This window comes from Brassica oleracea, chromosome C7 (genome assembly GCF_000695525.1).
Source record: "Brassica oleracea var. oleracea cultivar TO1000 chromosome C7, BOL, whole genome shotgun sequence".
Taxonomy (NCBI): Eukaryota; Viridiplantae; Streptophyta; class Magnoliopsida; order Brassicales; family Brassicaceae; genus Brassica; species Brassica oleracea.
The window spans coordinates 5287816-5307839 of record NC_027754.1 but is presented as its reverse complement, the minus strand read 5'-3'; the positions used below and the strand labels follow the sequence as shown (position 1 = coordinate 5307839).

Below are 20024 nucleotides of genomic sequence, written 5' to 3'. Positions count from 1 at the left end.
CCAACATTCATAATTTGCTGTAACCATTGCCAAATAAAGCTTCCACCGATCAAGCAACCCCCAGCCCTGTTAGAAGAACTTCTTCAGTATAGGTGGTTTCGAGATACCATCCGAGTCTATAATTCTGTACTGGCTTTCAACTCCATTGGAATGAAAATGGATTATAGTGTGGTGCATGCTCCCGGACCTTACACTATACGGATCCAAGGTCAAACCCACCATAGAATTGGCTCGCTTATACCGCGACAAGACCGTCCCCCCGAATATCTCCAGCTTTATATATTTGATACGGGCAACGAAGTCAGAAACCGTTTAAATGCGATGGGCCAAACCTCAACAGAAGGTAATCTTGATGAGACAACCTTAGAGCGCCTCATCGAGATGGTTGACGAGAATAATTGTTTAGCTAAGCTTTTTCGACGGGCACGTGACTACTACGAAGGCAGCGGGCAAGAGTTTAATATTAGGTTGCTCTCAGATAAAGGGAAAGGGAAAGAATACGATCTTCCAAGTACGAGTGAGGTCGCAGGCCTTATCGTAGGGGATATGTCATCAACAATTAGAGTACAAGATATAGTGGTCCAATTCCAATCTGACACTTTGCAGTAGATACGTGACGATCACCCTCTATACATGACCCTCCAATATCCTCTTCTCTTTCCATATGGCGAGTATGGATTTCATCCCGAGATCCCATTACATCTTGAGACAGGCACCTCGAGAACAAGGCAATTCCTGACTATACGCCAGTACTACGCTGCTCAGATACAAACACGTCTTAACCAATGGATGACATTGGTTAAAAGCGGTCGTCTCTTCCATCAATATGTTGTCGATGTTTTTACGGCAATCGAAGAAGATCGGCTAAGATGGGCGAAGAGTAATCAAGATGTTTTTAGAGTCGAGCTCTAAAGTAATGTACTCGATGCTGTTAGCAAGGGTGACACTGATGCTAAAATTATTGGTCAAAGGTTCATATTTCCGCCAAGTTTCACCGGCGGGCCCCGATACTTAGTTGAGAAATACCATGATGCGATGGCTATTTGCAGAGAATATGAGAATCCATATTTGTTTATCACGATGACGACCAGTCCTAACTGGAGAGAGATTAAAGAACATCTTGAAAGATATGGTGGAGACTCCCCTAATGATAGACCAGACATTGAATGTCGGGTCTTTAAGATGAAGTTAGATCAGCTACTCAAGGATTTCAAAAAGGAACTTTCTTCAAGCCATACACAGAAGCTCTCCACATAATAGAGTTTCAAAAAAGAGGCCTCCCTAATGCACATATATTATTGTGGTTTGGAAACTCTTCCAGAACACCAAGTTCAGAGGTAGTAGATGAGATTATTTCAGCTGAGCTCCTAAACAAAGAAGAAGACCCAGAAGCTTACAATTTAGTGACAAAACACATGATCCATGGTCCGTGTGGTGTCATTAATCAGAAGTCACCATGTATGGAGAATAATGTGTGCACGAAAAAGTATACTCCGCCGTATAATGGCAGTACTTCGATTGACAAATCAGGGGATGTATTATATCGTCGCCGCCGGAATGAAAATGAGTCTGTGGTAAAGAATGGGGCAATCCTAAACAATACGTTTGTTGTACCTCATAACATTAAGCTCCTGAAGAAGTACGAAGCTCATATTAATGTGGAATGGTGTAATTGTACAAGTGCAGTGAAGTACTTATTCAAGTACATAACCAAGGGTGTTGACAGAGCATCCGTAGTTATTGAAAAAGGAAGTACGACAACTACCTCTGACACAGTGACTTCTGGTGAACCAAAGGAAAGAGTGATGAAGCAACATAATGAGATCCAAGACTACATCGATGCTCGGTATTTATCAGCTTGTGAGTCTATGTGGCGGACTTTCGCATTTCACATACACAAAAGAAAGCCATCAGTTGAGAAGCTTATCATTCACTTAGAAGGCGAACATAAAATCACAATTAAAGCAACTGATAACCTCGGCCGTGTAATCCGCAAGCCAGGTATTGAGAAGACAATGTTTACTGAATGGATGGTCTTATGCAGAAGGTCAGAGTTCGCACGGACATTAACTTATGTGCAAATACCATAATATTTCGTATGGAACAACAGTACCAAAGTCTGGTCTGAACGTAAGAAAGGAAAAACCATTGGTCGAATCGTGGCTGTCCTTCCATCAGAGGAGATCGATACTAGCTGAGGATCCTCATTAATAAGATTAAGGGTCCTAGAAGTTATGACGAGCTAAAAACGTTTAACGGCGTGAAATACCCTGACTTCAAATCAGTTTGCCACGCACGAGGCTATTTGAACGATGATGTTGAATGGCACGAGAGTATGTCAGAGGGTGCTAGAACCGCCACCCCATACCAACTCCGTGATATGTTTGTCACATTCCTAACCAATTGCTTCGTTGCAAGCTCTAAAGAATTATGGGAACACTCATGGAAGTCAATGAGCAAGGACATACTTCACAAGAGACAAAGGATCTTAGGTCACACAAATCTGGAACTGGATGATGAGACCCTTGAGCAATACACATTAATCGAAGTGGAAAAGTTGATGCGCATGCATGACCGCTCATTAAATGATATTAAAGAGATGCCAAAGATCAAACCTGTTTTGCTAAAAGAATTGGGGAACAGGTTGTGGAACCAAGAAATGGATTATGATGTTGCTGAGGAAACACTAAGACATGACAGGCAGTACAACTTACTTAATGCCGAGCAGAGTGCGATTTACGAATCAGTCTTAGACTCTGTTGATAAAAAGGATGGAAAACTATTCTTTGTATATGGCGCAGGGGGCACAAGAAAAACATTCCTATACCAAACCATTTTATCCAGACTTCGCTCGAGAAAACAAATCGTTCTCCCGGTTGCTTCTTCAAAAATAGCAGCATTGCTACTACCAAACGGGAGAACAGCTCATTCTCGGTTTAATATTCCTTTGAAGCTCGACGAAGATAAGCTCTGCAACATCAAACCAGGTACAATGCTGGCTGAACTAATTGAGAAAACGGATCTCATAATTTGGGATGAGGCACCTATGATACACAAGCATGCTTTCGAAGCACTAGACAAAACTTTGAAGGACATAATGTCTATGAAAATTCCACCCGCAAAGGATCAAACTTTTGGCGGCAAAACCGTTTTGTTAGGTGGTGATTTTAGACAGATCCTACTAGTAATTCCACAAGGCAGTAGAGCTGATACTGTCTTAGCTTCGATAAGTCATTCATATCTATGGAATAGCTGCCACAAGTTCTCTTTAAAAACAAATATGCGAGTCAATCAGGACGAGAAAGAGTTCTCTGAGTGGCTTCTCAAAGTCGGGGGAGGGCGTCCAGAATCAGGACAAGAAGATGAGGATGATGCCTACCATGACCAAATGATAATCGTCGACTACTCATTGGTCCAAGAGACTAAGGATGAGTCATTAAAACAAGTTCTCGATGCTGTGTATGGTGATGTCAACAAAATAAAGGCCTCCCAAAGTTCCTACACTGATAAAGCTATACTTACACCCCGAAATGATACAGTAGATGAAATCAATGCATATACAATCTCCAAAACCGATGGAGAGTCAAGAGACTACTACAGTTATGATAACTTTGAGGTTTCGGAAACTCAATCTAATCAAAATGATACATTATACGCGATTGAGTATCTCAATTCCATGGAGTTTCCAGGATTGCCTTCTCAAAAACTCACTCTCAAAGTTAGCGCCCCGATTATGCTTCTGCGAAACATAAATAAAAAAAGGATTATGTAATGGTACCCATGTGATCCTAACCCACATAGGCGAAAGAGTTCTTAAAGCAGATATAATTACTGGCTCACACATTGGAAAATAAGTTTTGATCCCAAGAATTGTCCTCTTGCATGGTGAAACAAAGCTACAGTTTACTTTACGTCGACGACAATTCACATCAGATTGTGTTATGCAATGACAATCAACAAAAGCCAGGGGCAAAGCTTAAAAGAGGTTATCCTATATCTACCTAGACCGGTCTTCGCACATGGTCAACTCTATGTGGCCCTCTCACGTGTAACAAGCAAAGCAGGACTAAAAATCATCAAAGGCGAAGACTCACACAAACAAAAAGTGAAGAACATAGTCTACAAAGAAATCTTCAACCGCCTTCGTTCCCATGAGAGTAAGTAAAATTTAAACTCAGAATCTCATTGAAGATTTCTTTAGTGGTTATCTATCTAATAATTCACATTTATCTGCTATGCAGTACTCGAGCTATCAGCATAAATGAATCAGTGTTAAAACTCATTCCCTGATGATGGATACCTCACTACTTCCAAGTACGTCCCCCTATTCTATTAGTTAAGTAAATTGATTCTATTACTAAGTTATGTTCACTGATTTATTTCAAAATAAACTTCAGGCTCTCCAACTGAAGAAAATCTCATCACATCTACCACCCTCTCCGTTAAAAATTCCACCATCTTATTTATGATTTATGCTTCTATGTTTTAAGACTTTAGCATTTGCTCTTAATAATGATAATGACTTTACTCTAATTCTAAACATGATTTATAACAAACTTAAATTTTAAAACTGATCTACTGTACTTTGGACAACCAAAAAAGTTTGACAAATTAAACAAATAACAGCTAAAACATCATCACATATGCGTTTGAGTTTAAAATAATATAAGCTAACTCCAAATTATCGTAGATTATCATCTAAAAAAAGTTTAAAAGCATTTTCCGTGCGTAAAAAATCTCAAACCACACATAAAAATATACAAATTATAAAAGATGGGCAATACAAAATAATTCTCATTCTTATGTGTGGAGGACATGCAGCCGAAGATCACAACAACCAAATCGATCACCTCGGACCACAACCAATAATCGTTGGGATCATTAGGATGTGGCCCATCACAAACCACAAAAACAAAAATGCTTTCCTAGGAACAACTTTCATGTGTCTTGACATCCAGGTTTGTCTAAAAATACTATGTTCTTATTACTCCAACTACATTTGAAATGACTGCTTTTAACCACTAAACAGGAACAACAAATGGAAGGGATGGTGCCTATTTCTACGTCTGACAAAATGTACCAACGGTTTGAGGAAGAGGAAATTTATCACATTAGATATTTTAATCTTCTTCTCAATAACCAACGGTACAAACTTACCGTTCATCCATACATAATCAATATCAATGAGACAACAATTATGACACAAGTTCAAGAAAACATTCCAACAATTCCTTCATACATATTCCATCCCCAACACTACATCTAGTTGATCAGCTTAGCAAGTGCAACCAACTTCCTCCCAGATAAAAAAAAACATTACTTATCTCACATACCAATATATTCTCTATTTTTGTTACAAAAAAAAAATTATTCCCACAGATGTTGTTGGCCGAATATGCCTCATCCAAGGAGGTGATATAGATAACCACAACACAAATACAAAGATCATCATTGGATTGCGTTTAGACAGGTACTAACATTTTAGTAAATAAGATTTTTTTTCACCAAAAAATATATAATATAATAACTTTTTGTAGATCCAAAGTGGCACGTATAACTATTTGGGACAACGAGGCGGCTAATTTCAGAGAGCTAAATCGTATATCTACCAGGAAAAACCAAATAATAATCATCACAAGTATAATTCCACAGTTACATGAAGGTAATAAACTAAACATAAAGTTTATGTCAAACTAAATGCTTACAAATATTCCACTTTTACAGGGAAACTATCACCCACAACCACACCAGGATCGCGCTTTTACTTTGACAATGACATTGATATCATACAACGCTTCCAAAAGAGGAATAAACTGCTATCCTAAGCCTGATGGCATAACTCCACATGGGATCGAACAACAAGACAGCAAACGAGACCAGTCAACTGTTTTTAAATTTACATTACTCCTTTCTACGTCAATTAAAATAAACATTGTATCAGTAAGTACCAATAGCCATCGATAATACTTTTTCTTTTTTTTTTACATTCAATGATTATTTTAATCCTAACACTATTTTACATTAAACATAATTTAAACCAAAATATATTAATCTAATATCATATTCTACTTTAATATTTCCATAGAAAATAACCCGGGCGTAGCCCGGGAACAGCCCTAGTCTCTATAATAGAGAGGAGTTTGCTCTAATGTATTTTTTAATAATAACAATCTTCAAAATATTAAGTAAAAAAATAGAGATTGCTATTTTCCCGCTAAATATAGAGAAAAAATAATAAAAATTTATACTTTAAGAAAAAAAATAGCAATGAATTGAAGTGAAATTGACTGTAAATACTATTATAGAAATAGAAATAGCAATAAATTGAAGATCATCTGAGCATTGCGACCTATCTGATGAATGGATACCGGGGTTTTAACAAAAATTTATTATTTTAATGTTATTATGTAAATTTATTAATATAGTAAATGATCAATTCATAATATATAATTAGGTGATTTTCTCGTGCTTATGCATGGATATAAATATTTACAAAATAAATCCAGTAAAATAATTTATGAATATTTTATTTTTAATATTTTAGTTTATATTGTTACTAATATGCATGATTTATTTTAAATAATATTATGTTATTTTAATTAGATGTATGATTTTGGATATATAATATCTCGCCATCTTAGTTATTATTTGGATACTAGGTGATTTCCCGTGTTCATGCATATATATGAATATATACAAATACATATATTATTAATTATTAATATTCTAATTTTAATTTATATGTATGATTTATTTTAAATAATATTATATTACTTTAATTAGACATATAACTTGAATATGTAATATCTATTTGACGTGGTTATTACTTTGGTATATTGAATTCTATTTAATTCTCCAAATTTAACAATAGTATATTTATGTGGTTATATAGATTAATTTTCTAATTAGTTTTTATTTTTATACTTTAGTCTACAGTCTTGGAATTAAAAATACTTTAGTCTTAAGTCTTGGAATTAAAAATATATATCTTTGATTTTAGTTAAACTAAATTTGAATATTTTATTAATTTCATTAGTTTAGGTTTTTATCTTAAATGTGTATATATATACTTCCGTAAATTCTTTTGTATAATTTGATATTTGTGGATTTGTAAAACTTCGAAACTCGTAGTTAAAAATTTAACGAAAAGAAATTATGTAAAAATGAGTAAACATCTCAATCATATCAATTATAAAATATTTTTGGTTCATCAATGATATTTTAGGATATGTTATTTAAATTATCTTTTTTGAAAATCTGAGAAAATAAACTGATAAAAATAAAATAATTTTATTAATTAATATATATTATGTTTTTTAATATTATGTTTTAAAGATATGATTATCTTTTTAACATCAAAACTGTTATTTGTACACTTTTTTTTATGAATTGATATTATATATAAAATGTATTTTCATAAAATAAGTTTTCTTTCCTTTTAGTAAATATTATTTTCGTTTTTTATTATATTAATATTTCCTTTTTATTATATATGTTATTTAAAAATATATAAAAAGGAGATTAAAATTTAAAATTTAATTGGTTTAACTATTAAATATTTTTTAATAATGACAATTTGAAATAATAGTTTAATTCATTAAAGATACCTTTGTAATTAACCACTTTAATAATTAACGTGAACGCGACACGTATGAAACTAACTTCTCAAATAATATTATAGAGATATCAGATAACATCTACTTTCAGATTCAAGAATAAGATTTTTGTTCTATAGCTTAGTAGGTTGATTATTTAAAAAAAGTTATTTAATCTGATTATTTTCTTATATTTGTAAATATATTTTAGTAAGGTTATGTATAATTTAATATATATTGTTTTGAGAATCATATAGTAAAAATAGACTAAAGTGCTCGATCGATTCAAAATTCCATAAATGAATATAACAAGGATAGTCTTTTGAAACCTCAAGCATATATATAAATTATACAAAAGAACTTAATTTAAATAGTTGGTTAATATATCTACAATATTATTTGAGGATTTTATATTTATTTATTAACATGTTGAGGTTTTCTACAATTTCTATGTATAAAATATTACTATAAGTAATAATATAATATGATGACAAAAAAATACATTATTATTTTAGTTAATTTTGTTTTTAGATATAATAATTTGGATTGGTTCAATTACTTATTTTGTGGGTATATTGTATTACATATAATTCTTCCAATTAAAGTACAACAACTTTTAATCTAATTCAGAGAAATCATATTAATTGTACTAATTGTATTAGTTTAGTCCATTATCTTAGATGTGTAGGTATAATGTCATATTTTAAAATAATTTGGTATATGTCTATTTGTAAATAATAAAATTAGAAAATAATAAAGTAATGATGGATACAAAGTTGCATAAAAACATAATAGATAAATTTTAAAAGGGAAGACTATTTTTTACTTTAATATCAAGGTTATTTTTATAAACTTTTATTTTTATGAAATCACATCATATATTAAAATTATTTTCGTTTTAAATTTTACAATTTTTTCTCTACTATATATGTTATTATGGAAATATATATATAAAAAAGTATTCATTAAAGATATCTTAGTTTATGTTATTTAAACTATTTTTATAATAGTTTGAGAATATCAACTATGAGAGCACATGCAGTATCCCAACAATCTAAGTAAAAACTGTTTGTCCCTCTACTCATATCATCACAAACCTAAGAGTTAAAATTTGGCATTGGTCCCTGAAGCAAATATCTCAACAAAGCAACACTTCATTGCTGTAAACCTAGTTGTAAGGTTCTTTAACTGTAGAGGTAAACCTCATGAAAATCCTCTGTTGGAGAGCTGAACTCTTTATTCTCAATTATCTTGTTAAACTAAGCAAACTACACGACATCATTTTTCCTTTTAAAAATCACATAGTAACAAAATTTCGGATAAGTTATAACAAGTCATCTGCTTGCAAAATACATTTCACAAAACATGTATGTATTAAACATATATTTTTTATAAAATTAAAATATTTTTATTTTCATAAATTTTCTTTTATTGTTGCTCTAAATTTTCTTATATTTTACTTAGCTATTGTTTATTTATTTTTTATATTTTCTTTGTTTTAATGTACATCTAACCTTTTAAGATTATTAAAAGTTTACCTTTTAGTCACATAAATTAAATGAATAAAAATATATTACTACATTTAACACTTATTTACACAATCTAAATTTTCAAAGCCTATAACGCATCCTGCAATTAATGTGAGGGTGGTGTCTTAAGTGTTGACAGAAACACACACAAAGACACTAATCGGAGCTCTCAATACCAGAACTCAGGCAGAGAAATGTTCAAAAGTCAGACGAAATGTACCAACAGAAAACTCGTACTTAAGTGTTGATGTCTCTTTCTCCCAATGTTTCCATCCGCGAATCTGAAAACACACACACAACCTAGTTAAATAACAAAACTAAACTGAGATGTAAAACTATGAAGTATGAAATTTTTTGTAAGTTACCTTTAATTTCCCAAGCATCATGTTTAATTCATTAAAGAACCTTTGTAATTAATTAACCACTTTAAAAATTAACGTGAACGCGACACGTAGGAAATTGACTTCTCAAATAATATTATAGAGATATCAGATAACATCTACTTTTCAGATTCAACAATAAGATTTTTGTTCTATAGCTTAGTAAATTGATTATTTTCTTATATTTGTAAATATATTTTAGTTAGGTTATGTATAATTTAATATATGTTATTTTTAAAATCATATAGTAAAAATAAACTAAAGTGCTCGATCGATTCAAAGTTCTATAAATGACTATAACATCAATAGTCTTTTAAAACCTCAAACATATATATAAATTATACAAAAGAACTTAATTGTAATAGTTGGTTAATATATCTATAATATTATTTGAGAATTTATATTTATTTATTAATATGTTGAGGTTTTCTATAATTTTTATGTGTAAAAATAATACTATAAATAATAATATAATATGATGACAAAAAATATATTATTATTTTAGTTAATTTTTTATTTTAGATATAATAATTTGGATTGGTTCAATTGCTTATTTTGTGGGTATATTGTATTACACACTAGTGGTTAGTCTCGCTTCGCGCGGGATATTGGTTAATTGTGTAACATAATATTTGTTTTTTTTATAAGATCTAATTGTGTATATTGTAAATGAACATTTGTAGCTATCGGTTAACAAATTTCATTTCAAATGTTTAAATTTGTCTAATTTTATTACCATTGTTGTCAAAGAAGGTATCTCTGAGTGCGTAAGTTATCTACACCCTTAAAGTTTAGCTATATTTATTGATCATTTGTATTATTCATATCACATATATATTGTTATGAGGCGATTTCTGAATAATTCTTTGGAAGGAGAAGGATAAATATATGTATTATCTAACATATAACTTGAGTCGCTGGCAAAATTCTCCACTAATCTGAATGCTTTTGTGTAAAAGAAGAAATGATGTAATGTATTAGTTTAAGTTTATTTAGTATGAAAATATCCTCCAAACTGTATTTTATAGTAATTTTTTTCTTATTGAGTTAAGGTGACAGTGAGTAATGATGTTAGTACTCATAAATAACGGCTTGTAGAAAATGTATAAGTTAAATTAGTACAATATTGTGGTTCTAAACATGCAGTTCCCGCAATTCAAATGTGTTTTAAATGTAATATTAATGAAGTGAAGATTATTTAGTATTTAAAGTTTAATGTTTATTTTTTTAGAGTTTAAAGTGTTTTGGGTTTAAAATTTAAAGTTTAGAGATTTGGATTTAGAGTTTAAATATTTAATTATTTCTTAAAAACATTTACTTTTACTATAACTAAGGGTTATAGGGAAATATACATATGGGTAAATAGCCGATATTTCTCTTTATTTTATCAACGGTTAGTTTTGATGTTTACTATGAGTTGATGTAATGTGTGTGGTGTGCACAACGGTAATAATGCCTTTCTCTAGCTCTCACAAGTACAAATCTAATTTGGAGAAATCCATTTGGATCATTAGTTTACATGAAAAATATGCTATTGAGAATCAAAACCCTATTTAGATTAACAACTCATGAATGACTTTTTCTCTGCTCCAGTTGTTTTAGATAATGGAGTTTGAAAACCGGTAGAAATAAAAATATGATAGATTTATGATATCTCGATGTCTAAGAACAGGATGTAAAGAATAGTACTGAGTTTGATCCAAAAAAAAAAAGAAAAGTACTGAGTATTATAGCTCTTGATATATGAAAGACAATTACACTCTCATGACAAGTATAAAAGCTTCACCGATCGGGAAAGATGACACATATCGTCAATCTACAACAACATACAAGCATAAGAACTCTAAAATGATTAACCATGCATGACGTAATGCCTTAACATCCGACCTTTCTCTCTCATTAAACTCACCCACCTAACTCTCTCCCTCCAGTGTGTGTGTTGCTCCTGCTCCGACGTACGGCCAGCGCGTGAGCGCTTCCGCCGGCGACGGAGGCTTCTTTTCTCCCTCATCTCCGTTTTGTTTTTGCTTCTCCATCGTTCTCTCACTCTCCCGTGGCTGTTAGGCGAAGGTCCTGGTTTGAGCTTCTTCGATCCGGCGAGACCTCCGTGCGCAAGGGAGTCAATCTGGTGTCGATTTGCTCCTTCTGGTTCCCTAGCGAGGTCGTGGTAGTGGTTAAGGGTGGTTGGAGTCGGCGTTTAGGGTTCAAGAGTAGATCTCGTTTAGGGTGATTTACTTTCGGTTTTGTTGCTCCTTGCGGTGGTTGCAGGTTTGGCTTCTCCACAGAGTCTCACCGGTCTCTGGTCTTGGTGGAATCGTTCGGCTGCGGCGGTGGTCTTTGTTTTGCTTTGCGGTGTCGTGGAGTGACCGGAGTCTAGTCTCCGCTGTCAGGTGAGCTCCGGTGGTTTCCTCTAACACGGAAACGAGTCATGGATCAGGTTATGCAGGAGGAGTTGGTAACTTGGCTCAGTGGCCTGGCTCGTGTGGGTTCGTGAGCTTCTTAAAGGGTTGTCGTCTATGGCTTCTTCGCGGCTGTTCGCTGCCCACATCACTTCTAATATCCCTGCTTTGTCTCTCTCCACAACCTCCGGGGTCGACGGCGGTCTGGTTTCTCAAAGGTGTCTCTTGATTTGTCATGTTTGCTCCTCTCCATTTGTCCGAGATTAGCTTCTCTTGTCTCATGCTACTGTTGTACGGTTCTCGTGTGGTGGCAAGTATTGTGAGGCTGAGGACCCGTCCTTAGTCTCGGAGTCAATGCTTGGCTATATCACTCATCCCAGTGCCTAAGTTGCTCATTTTTTCAGCTTTGGTAGTATGATTAGCTAGTTTGTGCAGGTGCAGAGACTGTTTGGTCAGAGTTCAGTGACAATTTCAACCCGTTCTTTGGCCGTTTGGTGTTTAGGGGCGCTGGACATTAGTACTAGGTGTTCTCTGCTCGTCTCCGGTCTAATAAATGCTCGATTTAGTTGAGGCGGGTGTGCTTGGCCGCTACTGTTGTTTTCTGTTCGTGTAGGCAGGTGCTATGAAGCCCTCGGCAAGCTGTTCTCAGATGGATCAATATCTTTAAGAGCGGATCATCGGGGAAGCCAAAATTACCGGGTTCTGGCTCTCGGTTGAACTTGGCTTATCTTTTTGCTGCAAGCATGTGGTGTGGATTTGGTCGAGCCTCTAGATACGGCCATGGTTTGTTGTGTCTGCCCCTGTTGATGCTAGATAGAGCTGTGTTTAGTTTTTAATTTCGTTACTCTACTTCTTGTTATCCTTTGTAATTCTGTCAAAAACGTAAAAACCTGGTAATAATATCTTTACATTTTTACCAAAAAAAAAACTCTAAAATGATTAACACTCCTTTATTAAAAGAACTCTTCACTCTCGAGCTGTTTATTTCTTCCAACTGAAAACCTTCTGGCTGTAACCGAAGCTTTTAATCAGTTCTCCGAACTCAAGCTATTAGTCACCAACGGCTCCTCCATGTCATCATTCTCCTGCAATACTTCTTTATTCTTCCTCTTCCTATTGTTAGCCTTTTGATATCTATCAAATTCACTTTTTCTCTCGGAAGAGATGGACCAATGACTGGTCTCCTGCATAGAGCTTAAAGCATCACCACACAAAAAGAGTAAAGAACAGATTTCTCAGTCAGTTGTTGTTTGGTCAAGTACTTTGGATCAAAATAACCAAAGCTTCCTTTCACCTTAAAGTTGCACAAACACAAAGATTATAAGAACTTCTTTTTTTATTAGATTTAGAAACTCTCTCAAAACTAAACCTTTCAATGTGTTTCTCTTGATGCAACATCTCTCCATGAGAACTCTTTATATAGGAAGAAGCTACATCTTTTCCTAAAAATAATATGGAAACATTCCTAAGCTCGATATGTTTTCCTTTTTCCTTAACCCATCAAACTTCACTTTAATGAGTTAACTTGCTCCTCAAGTTAATTGGAATTATCCAACGAGGGTGGACACTCGAGGATCGATTGGGATTTGTTTTGAGTCTATTCATACCATTTGGATATTTATAAATAACAGTTTGGGTCTGATTCATATTTTTGTGCGCAGATTCGTTCTAAGATTGGATACTCATTTAAATTATAAAAGTGTTAAAAATCCAAATATAGCTTAGAGCATTAGCATCGTTGATCAAAGACAATTTCTCATAAATCTAAAATTAATATCTCAACAAAATTTAGTTATGTAATCAAATTCCAACATTTAAAAATAAATGCTTTAGTCAGTGTGTGACAGCGGGAGAATGGGTATCTCAGTTTTGGTTGGCAGTTTTTCATATGAAAATGAACTTTTTTTTCTCACATGTTTTTTTGGGGCTTTAAGACCATTTGATACATCAATGATGGTGCTCTTAGAACTCTCAAAATCCATTATTAAAAATAATATATAGCATATAAATTATAATAATACATGTTCAATACCTCAAATTAATATAAATTTGGTTCAGTTTGGATATTTAGATGCAGAATTCAGGTAATTTCTAATGTTTTGAATATTTTTATAGTGCTTTTGAATATCTACTTATCACTATTTTGGATAATTTTGGATGTGTTCCAGGTATTTTAGATATTCTGAATATTTTTGATATTAAATCTTAAAATAAATACTTTAATTAAAATTTTAATTGTGATAGGTGTATTTTCAGATATCCTACATATTTCAGTTCGTATGGATTCGATACAACGTTTTTGGATTCTGTTCGGTATTTCAGATATCCTACTTTTCCAATTATTTCAAACTACGAGTCTACTTCATATATCAGGCGAATCACACACCAGGAAGCATTTTTCACCACAGCTCGGTTCGGTAACTCCCATTGCATAGATTCACCATCTTCACAACAAGATCAAAGATATCTGTAGGATAATCCCTTCCGGCAAATAACGTTATCTCCTTCAAACACGACAAAGACTCCAACAAATGCTTTACCGTTCCAATCGCTCCCTTAGTTCCTCTAAACATTTCAATCAGTATCTTTTCCACTATCTTTTCCACTGGACAAGATATGAGCCAACCACCTTTCTCTTCCAGGGAAATGCAGTCCCAAACACAGAGATACTGAAAGAAAAAAAAAAGATACAATAAGGGACTCCGAAGAATGATCTCTATCTATGACTATGGTAATGCTTTTTTGACAAGTTGGTACCTCCATTTGTAGAGTTTCTAAATGTGGACAGTTCTGTAAGAGAACCGGCATTGCTTGCCATCCCACTGGGTGGACACTCCCACTAATTCGTAACATTTTGAGGTTGTTGAACGTTGGCATCGATTCGAAGCATATAGAAAACAACTGTAACAAGAAAAAAAAAAAAAAACATGATTAAGAAAGTTTTACTTTACCTAACATGGCTTTATAATGATTTCATGTTCCAAGAGAAAACAAAATAGAAACTTAATTATCTCGAGAGTTTTAGAAGAAAACGTAAGTGTCTTCACATTTCCTATGCGGGTCATGAGCTTACACAAATTTCCACATCTCAGAACAACATAGTTCCTTAACCCATCATCATTTCGCTCTCTGTATAGCTTCATATAATCAAGATCACGTATATTAAGGTCAAGTACTGCCTCAACTAAATTTGGCAAGTTAACTTTCGGATAGTATCTCGCAACTTCATCAGAATACTCAAGGTAAAGCAGACTTGGAGTATCAAAAGAAATGCTCATGCTCGTTCACTACAAGAAATATCAGTATTGGTAGCAAACCGAAAACGCTACCAAAAGATTTTCGTAACGTTTTTACAAACGCTAGGTCTGTCGCAGTTACGGTAGATTTCCCCTCTATTATAGCGTTTTTTCATGAGCTATAATAAATATAGATATTGTAGCTTTTAAACTCTGCTATATTAAATTTGTTCTATAACATCTTGTATAACATCTTGTTTTTGCTATTATTAAGTTTTACATGGCGTTAACCAAGTAACATAACATATTTTATAATAACATCTTTTTAGTGCCATTGAATTATATATATATATATATTATCCAGAATTTACATTTTATTTCTTTTTAAGAAACTTCAATTATAAATTAATTTATAACTAAATCGGTTTAATTGACAAAAAAAAAATTTGGTACTTTTATAAATTGAATTTTGGTTTACATGGTTTACCATTACAAATTGGTATACACTTACAAAATGGTTTACAATTACAAATTGGTTTACTAATTAACCCTAACTAAACCTAATTTACTTCTTCAGTCGCCGCCGCACTCACCACACCGCGACATTGCTCTCGCATCTCCACCGCACGACCACCACCGGCTTGTACCACCACGCTTGACCGGAGACGCTGGCTATGTCACACCACTGCTTCTCCTTCCCTGCTCCTTAATAAATATGTACACAAAGCAAAATCAATCATAAATTTCTAAGAAGATGACGAGAAGAAGAGAGCAGATAAGAGGAAGGTGAAGTGAGTTGACATGTGTTGGTGGTGAGGCGGTGAAGCCGACGCAGATCTTGGCCAGAGACGAGTCTGCCGCTTCTCCACCGTTGCTTTAGCGCCTCTTGTGAAAAACCATAATTGAAATGATAATCTTGACCAGAAACATGAAAATAGCTAGAACTTAGGAACCTAATTCTTCTGTTTGTGAGATGTGTCGTCTGTGAGAGAGAGATTAGGAGAGTGAGACATTGAGGTTAGGAGAATAAGACAGAGAGCGGTTTGTGTTGTGAGATGATTAAGGAAAAAAAATGGAAGAGGGATTTGTCGATGAGATGGAGAGAAAGAGATCTGTGAAGATAAGAAAGAAAGAGAAAAAAATAAAAAGTAAAAAGTAAATAAAACAATCTCATCCATTGATTTAATTGCATCCTACGGTTCAGAGGGTGATCCGCGTGATGATAGTGGATTGGTCTATAACTTACTTTTTTATTTAATAGATACTAAATAGTTTTTTTCCTCTTGATTTTATCTTTTGTTGTTTCATTTTTCACTATTTTGGTGACTTTTGGTTTATAATTTTTTAAAATTGATGATAAAATATTAATATTTTAAAATTAATACTTTAAAGTTTAATTTTGAAAATCTGTTAATTAATATTATAATTGTTGACTATTAGTTGATATAGTTGTGCTTAAGTTTAAAATATATGGTTTGAAGTTTTTGAAATAGAATTGTGGTTAAGTTAAAATTTAGGATAAATATTCGAAAAAGAATTAAGAAATATAAAATTTTTATAAAGTATAGGTTCTAGTCTAGTATTTATAAAGATTAGATCCATAGCTTTACCGACATACCTACATGTGTCTGGTAAAGATCCGGACCAGTCTCAGGCAATAGAAAGTCTGCAACATTGACAGGAAATTATCATCCAAGAGAACGTTAGCAGACTTCACATTGCTGTGTTTGATGGCTATTGCAAAACCAATATGGAGATAGTGAAGCCCTCTAGCTGCACCAACACATGCCTCGATCCTATGCCTCCAGCTCAACCTCGGGTTATCCGACGCATACAAATGGTCCTTAAGTGTCCCGTTCTCCATATACTCATACACGATTGAAGAAATGCATGTGTATGAACTGAGACAGCATTTCAATCCATGTCCTGAATTTTATTGATGTAAAGCTGTAGCTGATTAGTATTTATGTGTTTAAATATTTCATTCTGTGTGTTTAAGATCCTTCTTCAAACAAATTGATTGATTCTGGTGATAGACCATATAATACAAAATGTCTACTTTCCTCGTTTTTTCTCCTTTAACTCAGGGATCCAGAGAATGGTTCGATCCACTTTGTACTTCTAACACATTCAGTCTTTCATCAATTCAAGAGCATAGAAGTTGGTTTCAAACCTCTGGTATGGTCTGGTATCATAAGCCTTGTCCCTGGTTGGATGCTCACACCTTTTACTGCACGTCGTTCATATTTTAATTAAAAAGCATCAAGACATCAATCTTAGTTGCAACACAAAAGAAACCTTCAAGATGATATGTTTACATATCGGTGATAAAGTAAAGAATAATAACTCACTTTGAAAACATATACCTCAGAAGATAGCAAAAGCAGCAGCAGTGGTGGTTGTCCTTGCAAGGCTTGGCTCACCAAAGAGTACGCAAATCCAGATTCTAATACTTACACAGGTTCAAGATCCTTAAATCCTGTGACATAATCCTTGATATCGAACCTGTCAAAAAAAATATCTTTGTTCATCACAAATACTTCCTCGTCTCAGCAAGTCAAATGTTCAACTCAACCACAAAAGTTCAAAAATTCCAGGCGAGTGAGATCGTTATATAGAGAAGAAATAAAAAACACGACGTACCGAGGGAGAGATATCGACTCCCAAAACCTCAGCAGGCGTATCTCGACGGTGGTGCAGCGACGGCCTTCTTTAAAGTCCGAGAACATGAGAGTGAAGTCTGCCATTCTAACTTCTGAAAGTTAGGTAATGAACTGATGATTTTCTGCTATAGGAAAAGTGGTGGTGCTAATAGTGACACGTCAGCTCAACACGCCATCAAGATGGTGCAATTAGAGTTGATATAAGCTTGAGAAAACAGACGTTAGAATATCGAAAATTGTCAAGAAAGTTTGTTATCTTCTTCATCTCTATTCTGGTTTGTTTCTCTACGATTTTCTAGGAAAATCACCATGGATTGCTCATCCTTGCTTTTGAGTTGTTTTTACATGTAAACACTTGGCAGGAGAGAGAGCGATTCTTTTTGTAATAACATTGGATCAAATCCATACGAGTCACTGTTCATCGTCTTCCTTCTCTGTTACGTTTTACTGTATCATTTTCACGGAAAGAAATTATTATATTTATAGTTGTAGATTGAATAATTGAGGGGATGTACTGAATGAGAAACCATGTGAGGAGTGGCGAGATTGTGTTAATGACGATGATTGAATGCAATAGAGTTTTGTAGCGGTGTAACGGTGCCGGATAGCAATAGCCGGTTAGAAGAACTTGAAGCATCACGGACGGCGGCTTCCACCAGATATTCGCCAGAAATGGTCGTTCCCCTCAACCCAGTCGGCGTTTTATAGTCGGTTAAGTCAACATAATCTTAACTTTGACGGCGTATCTAGACTGCAGTTCATCGAACATGTCTTGGAGAAGAAGACATGTTTTTGTGGATTAAAGTAATCTGCTTGGGAAGTCTTTCTCACCAATCGGTAGAGGCCCAAATAGATTGCATCAGAAATGATTTAAGTCCAATTCAGAATGGATTATGGAAGTATGCGTACCTGTGAAAATAACTCTTGCCATCTGTTGTCTGCTTGTCAAAGTAGAAATGGGTGCCAGAAATTACGTTTAGGAATAACTGACCTGGATATGAAGTGAAGCTCAGTCACAGAGTGTTGTAAAGATTGTTTGATATCTAGTTAAGTAAATAAAAACATATAAGCAATCAGTCAGTTATCTGAAAAAAACAATAGTCAAACAGCAGGAGTATATCTACCTCCAATAATTTTTGGGTTTATGCTTGTTGCCACAATAACCTTTGGATCTACGCCGTAGCTTCGTACACTTAACCAAACCGATACATCCATGTACATGTGTAATGTTTGGACTGATGTTAAACGTTTCATATTTTTTTAATGAGAGAACAGATGTTAATAAAGAAAGTTTTTGATGTGAAAATGAGACTGACATCAATCTTCTGTCTTATTAAAATATGAGTAATTTAAGCTTTTGGTTGAAAACATAAATAGTAATTAAAAATAAATATAATGTTGTTTGGAAACATGGATAACAATAAGTTAAGAAGAAAAAGTAATGGGCTTATGCTATTAAAAAATTGGAAGTTCATTACATTATATTAATTTATATTATTCAAGTAGATGTACTTTAAGCTTTTGTTTGGAAATATGGATAGTAGTAAAAAAATAAACATAATAGGGGTCATTAGTTGGATTGTAGATGTAGAAAATTTACTTTACAATTTAGTCTGTAGAATTTTTGGATTTAGCTTTAAGGGATATAGCTTTAAAATTTCCTACGGCTAAAAAGATGGGGGTTTAGAAAATAAGATTTTTACAACCATTTTTTGTGTGTTTTTGCTATACCTTTAGTTTTTTGGTTGTAGCTTTAAAAAACAAGATAAAATATGATTGTTAGTATTTAAGGCTGTAAATGAAAATTAAAGTTAAAGTCACTTCGTACATCTCAACCAATCACTCCCAATGTTGTTTGGAAACATATCTATACTATTAAAGCAGGATCCTATTGTCTTTTTTACCTTACCCTGCCCTTTCTTTATTAACATTGCATGTTTCATTAAGGGCAATCAAGTAATATTAATAACACATCTATATTGGGCCATTATTTTCGGATCCAGCCCACTATCCACATCAGATCTCTCTTGGGCCATTTGGGCCGATTAAGAAATCAGATCCAATTCTCACATTTTTTTTCCTTTGGGCCATTGAGTCCAAGTTCAAATAATTTTTTTTTTCAACCATTCTTAATTAATTTTTTTTCTTTTCTTAATATAATTTAAGCATTCATAAAAAAAATTGATTTTTTCATTGAAAAATATAAATATTTATTAAAAGTA

The 20024-nt window shown here is 33.6% G+C and overlaps 1 protein-coding gene and 1 pseudogene across 1 annotated transcript; one reads left to right on the top strand and one right to left on the bottom strand.

The window, feature by feature from the left end:
- The first annotated feature begins 1080 nt into the window (after window positions 1-1080).
- On the top strand, window positions 1081-12620 carry LOC106302428. Its single transcript, XM_013738938.1, has 6 exons — window positions 1081-1187; window positions 1322-2001; window positions 2111-2130; window positions 2222-3718; window positions 11773-11894; window positions 12521-12620. Exons 1-6 carry the CDS (start codon window positions 1081-1083, stop codon window positions 12618-12620), a joined length of 2526 nt encoding a protein of 841 aa, XP_013594392.1.
- A 478-nt stretch (window positions 12621-13098) lies between these two features.
- LOC106302426 lies at window positions 13099-17012 on the bottom strand (annotated as a pseudogene).
- Window positions 17013-20024: the final 3012 nt, after the last annotated feature.

What these genes read in the sequence shown, in the direction of transcription:
- LOC106302428 (XM_013738938.1), top strand. Translation starts at nt 1,081, where the DNA reads ATGACGACCAGTCCTAACTGGAGAGAGATTAAAGAACATCTTGAAAGA. An exon ending in CTCAAAAACTCACTCTCAAA is followed by an intron (nt 3,719 to 11,772) that starts GTTAGCGCCCCG and finishes CGGTGGTTGCAG; the next exon opens with GTTTGGCTTCTCCACAGAGT. An exon ending in AGTCTAGTCTCCGCTGTCAG is followed by an intron (nt 11,895 to 12,520) that starts GTGAGCTCCGGT and finishes TCGTGTAGGCAG; the next exon opens with GTGCTATGAAGCCCTCGGCA.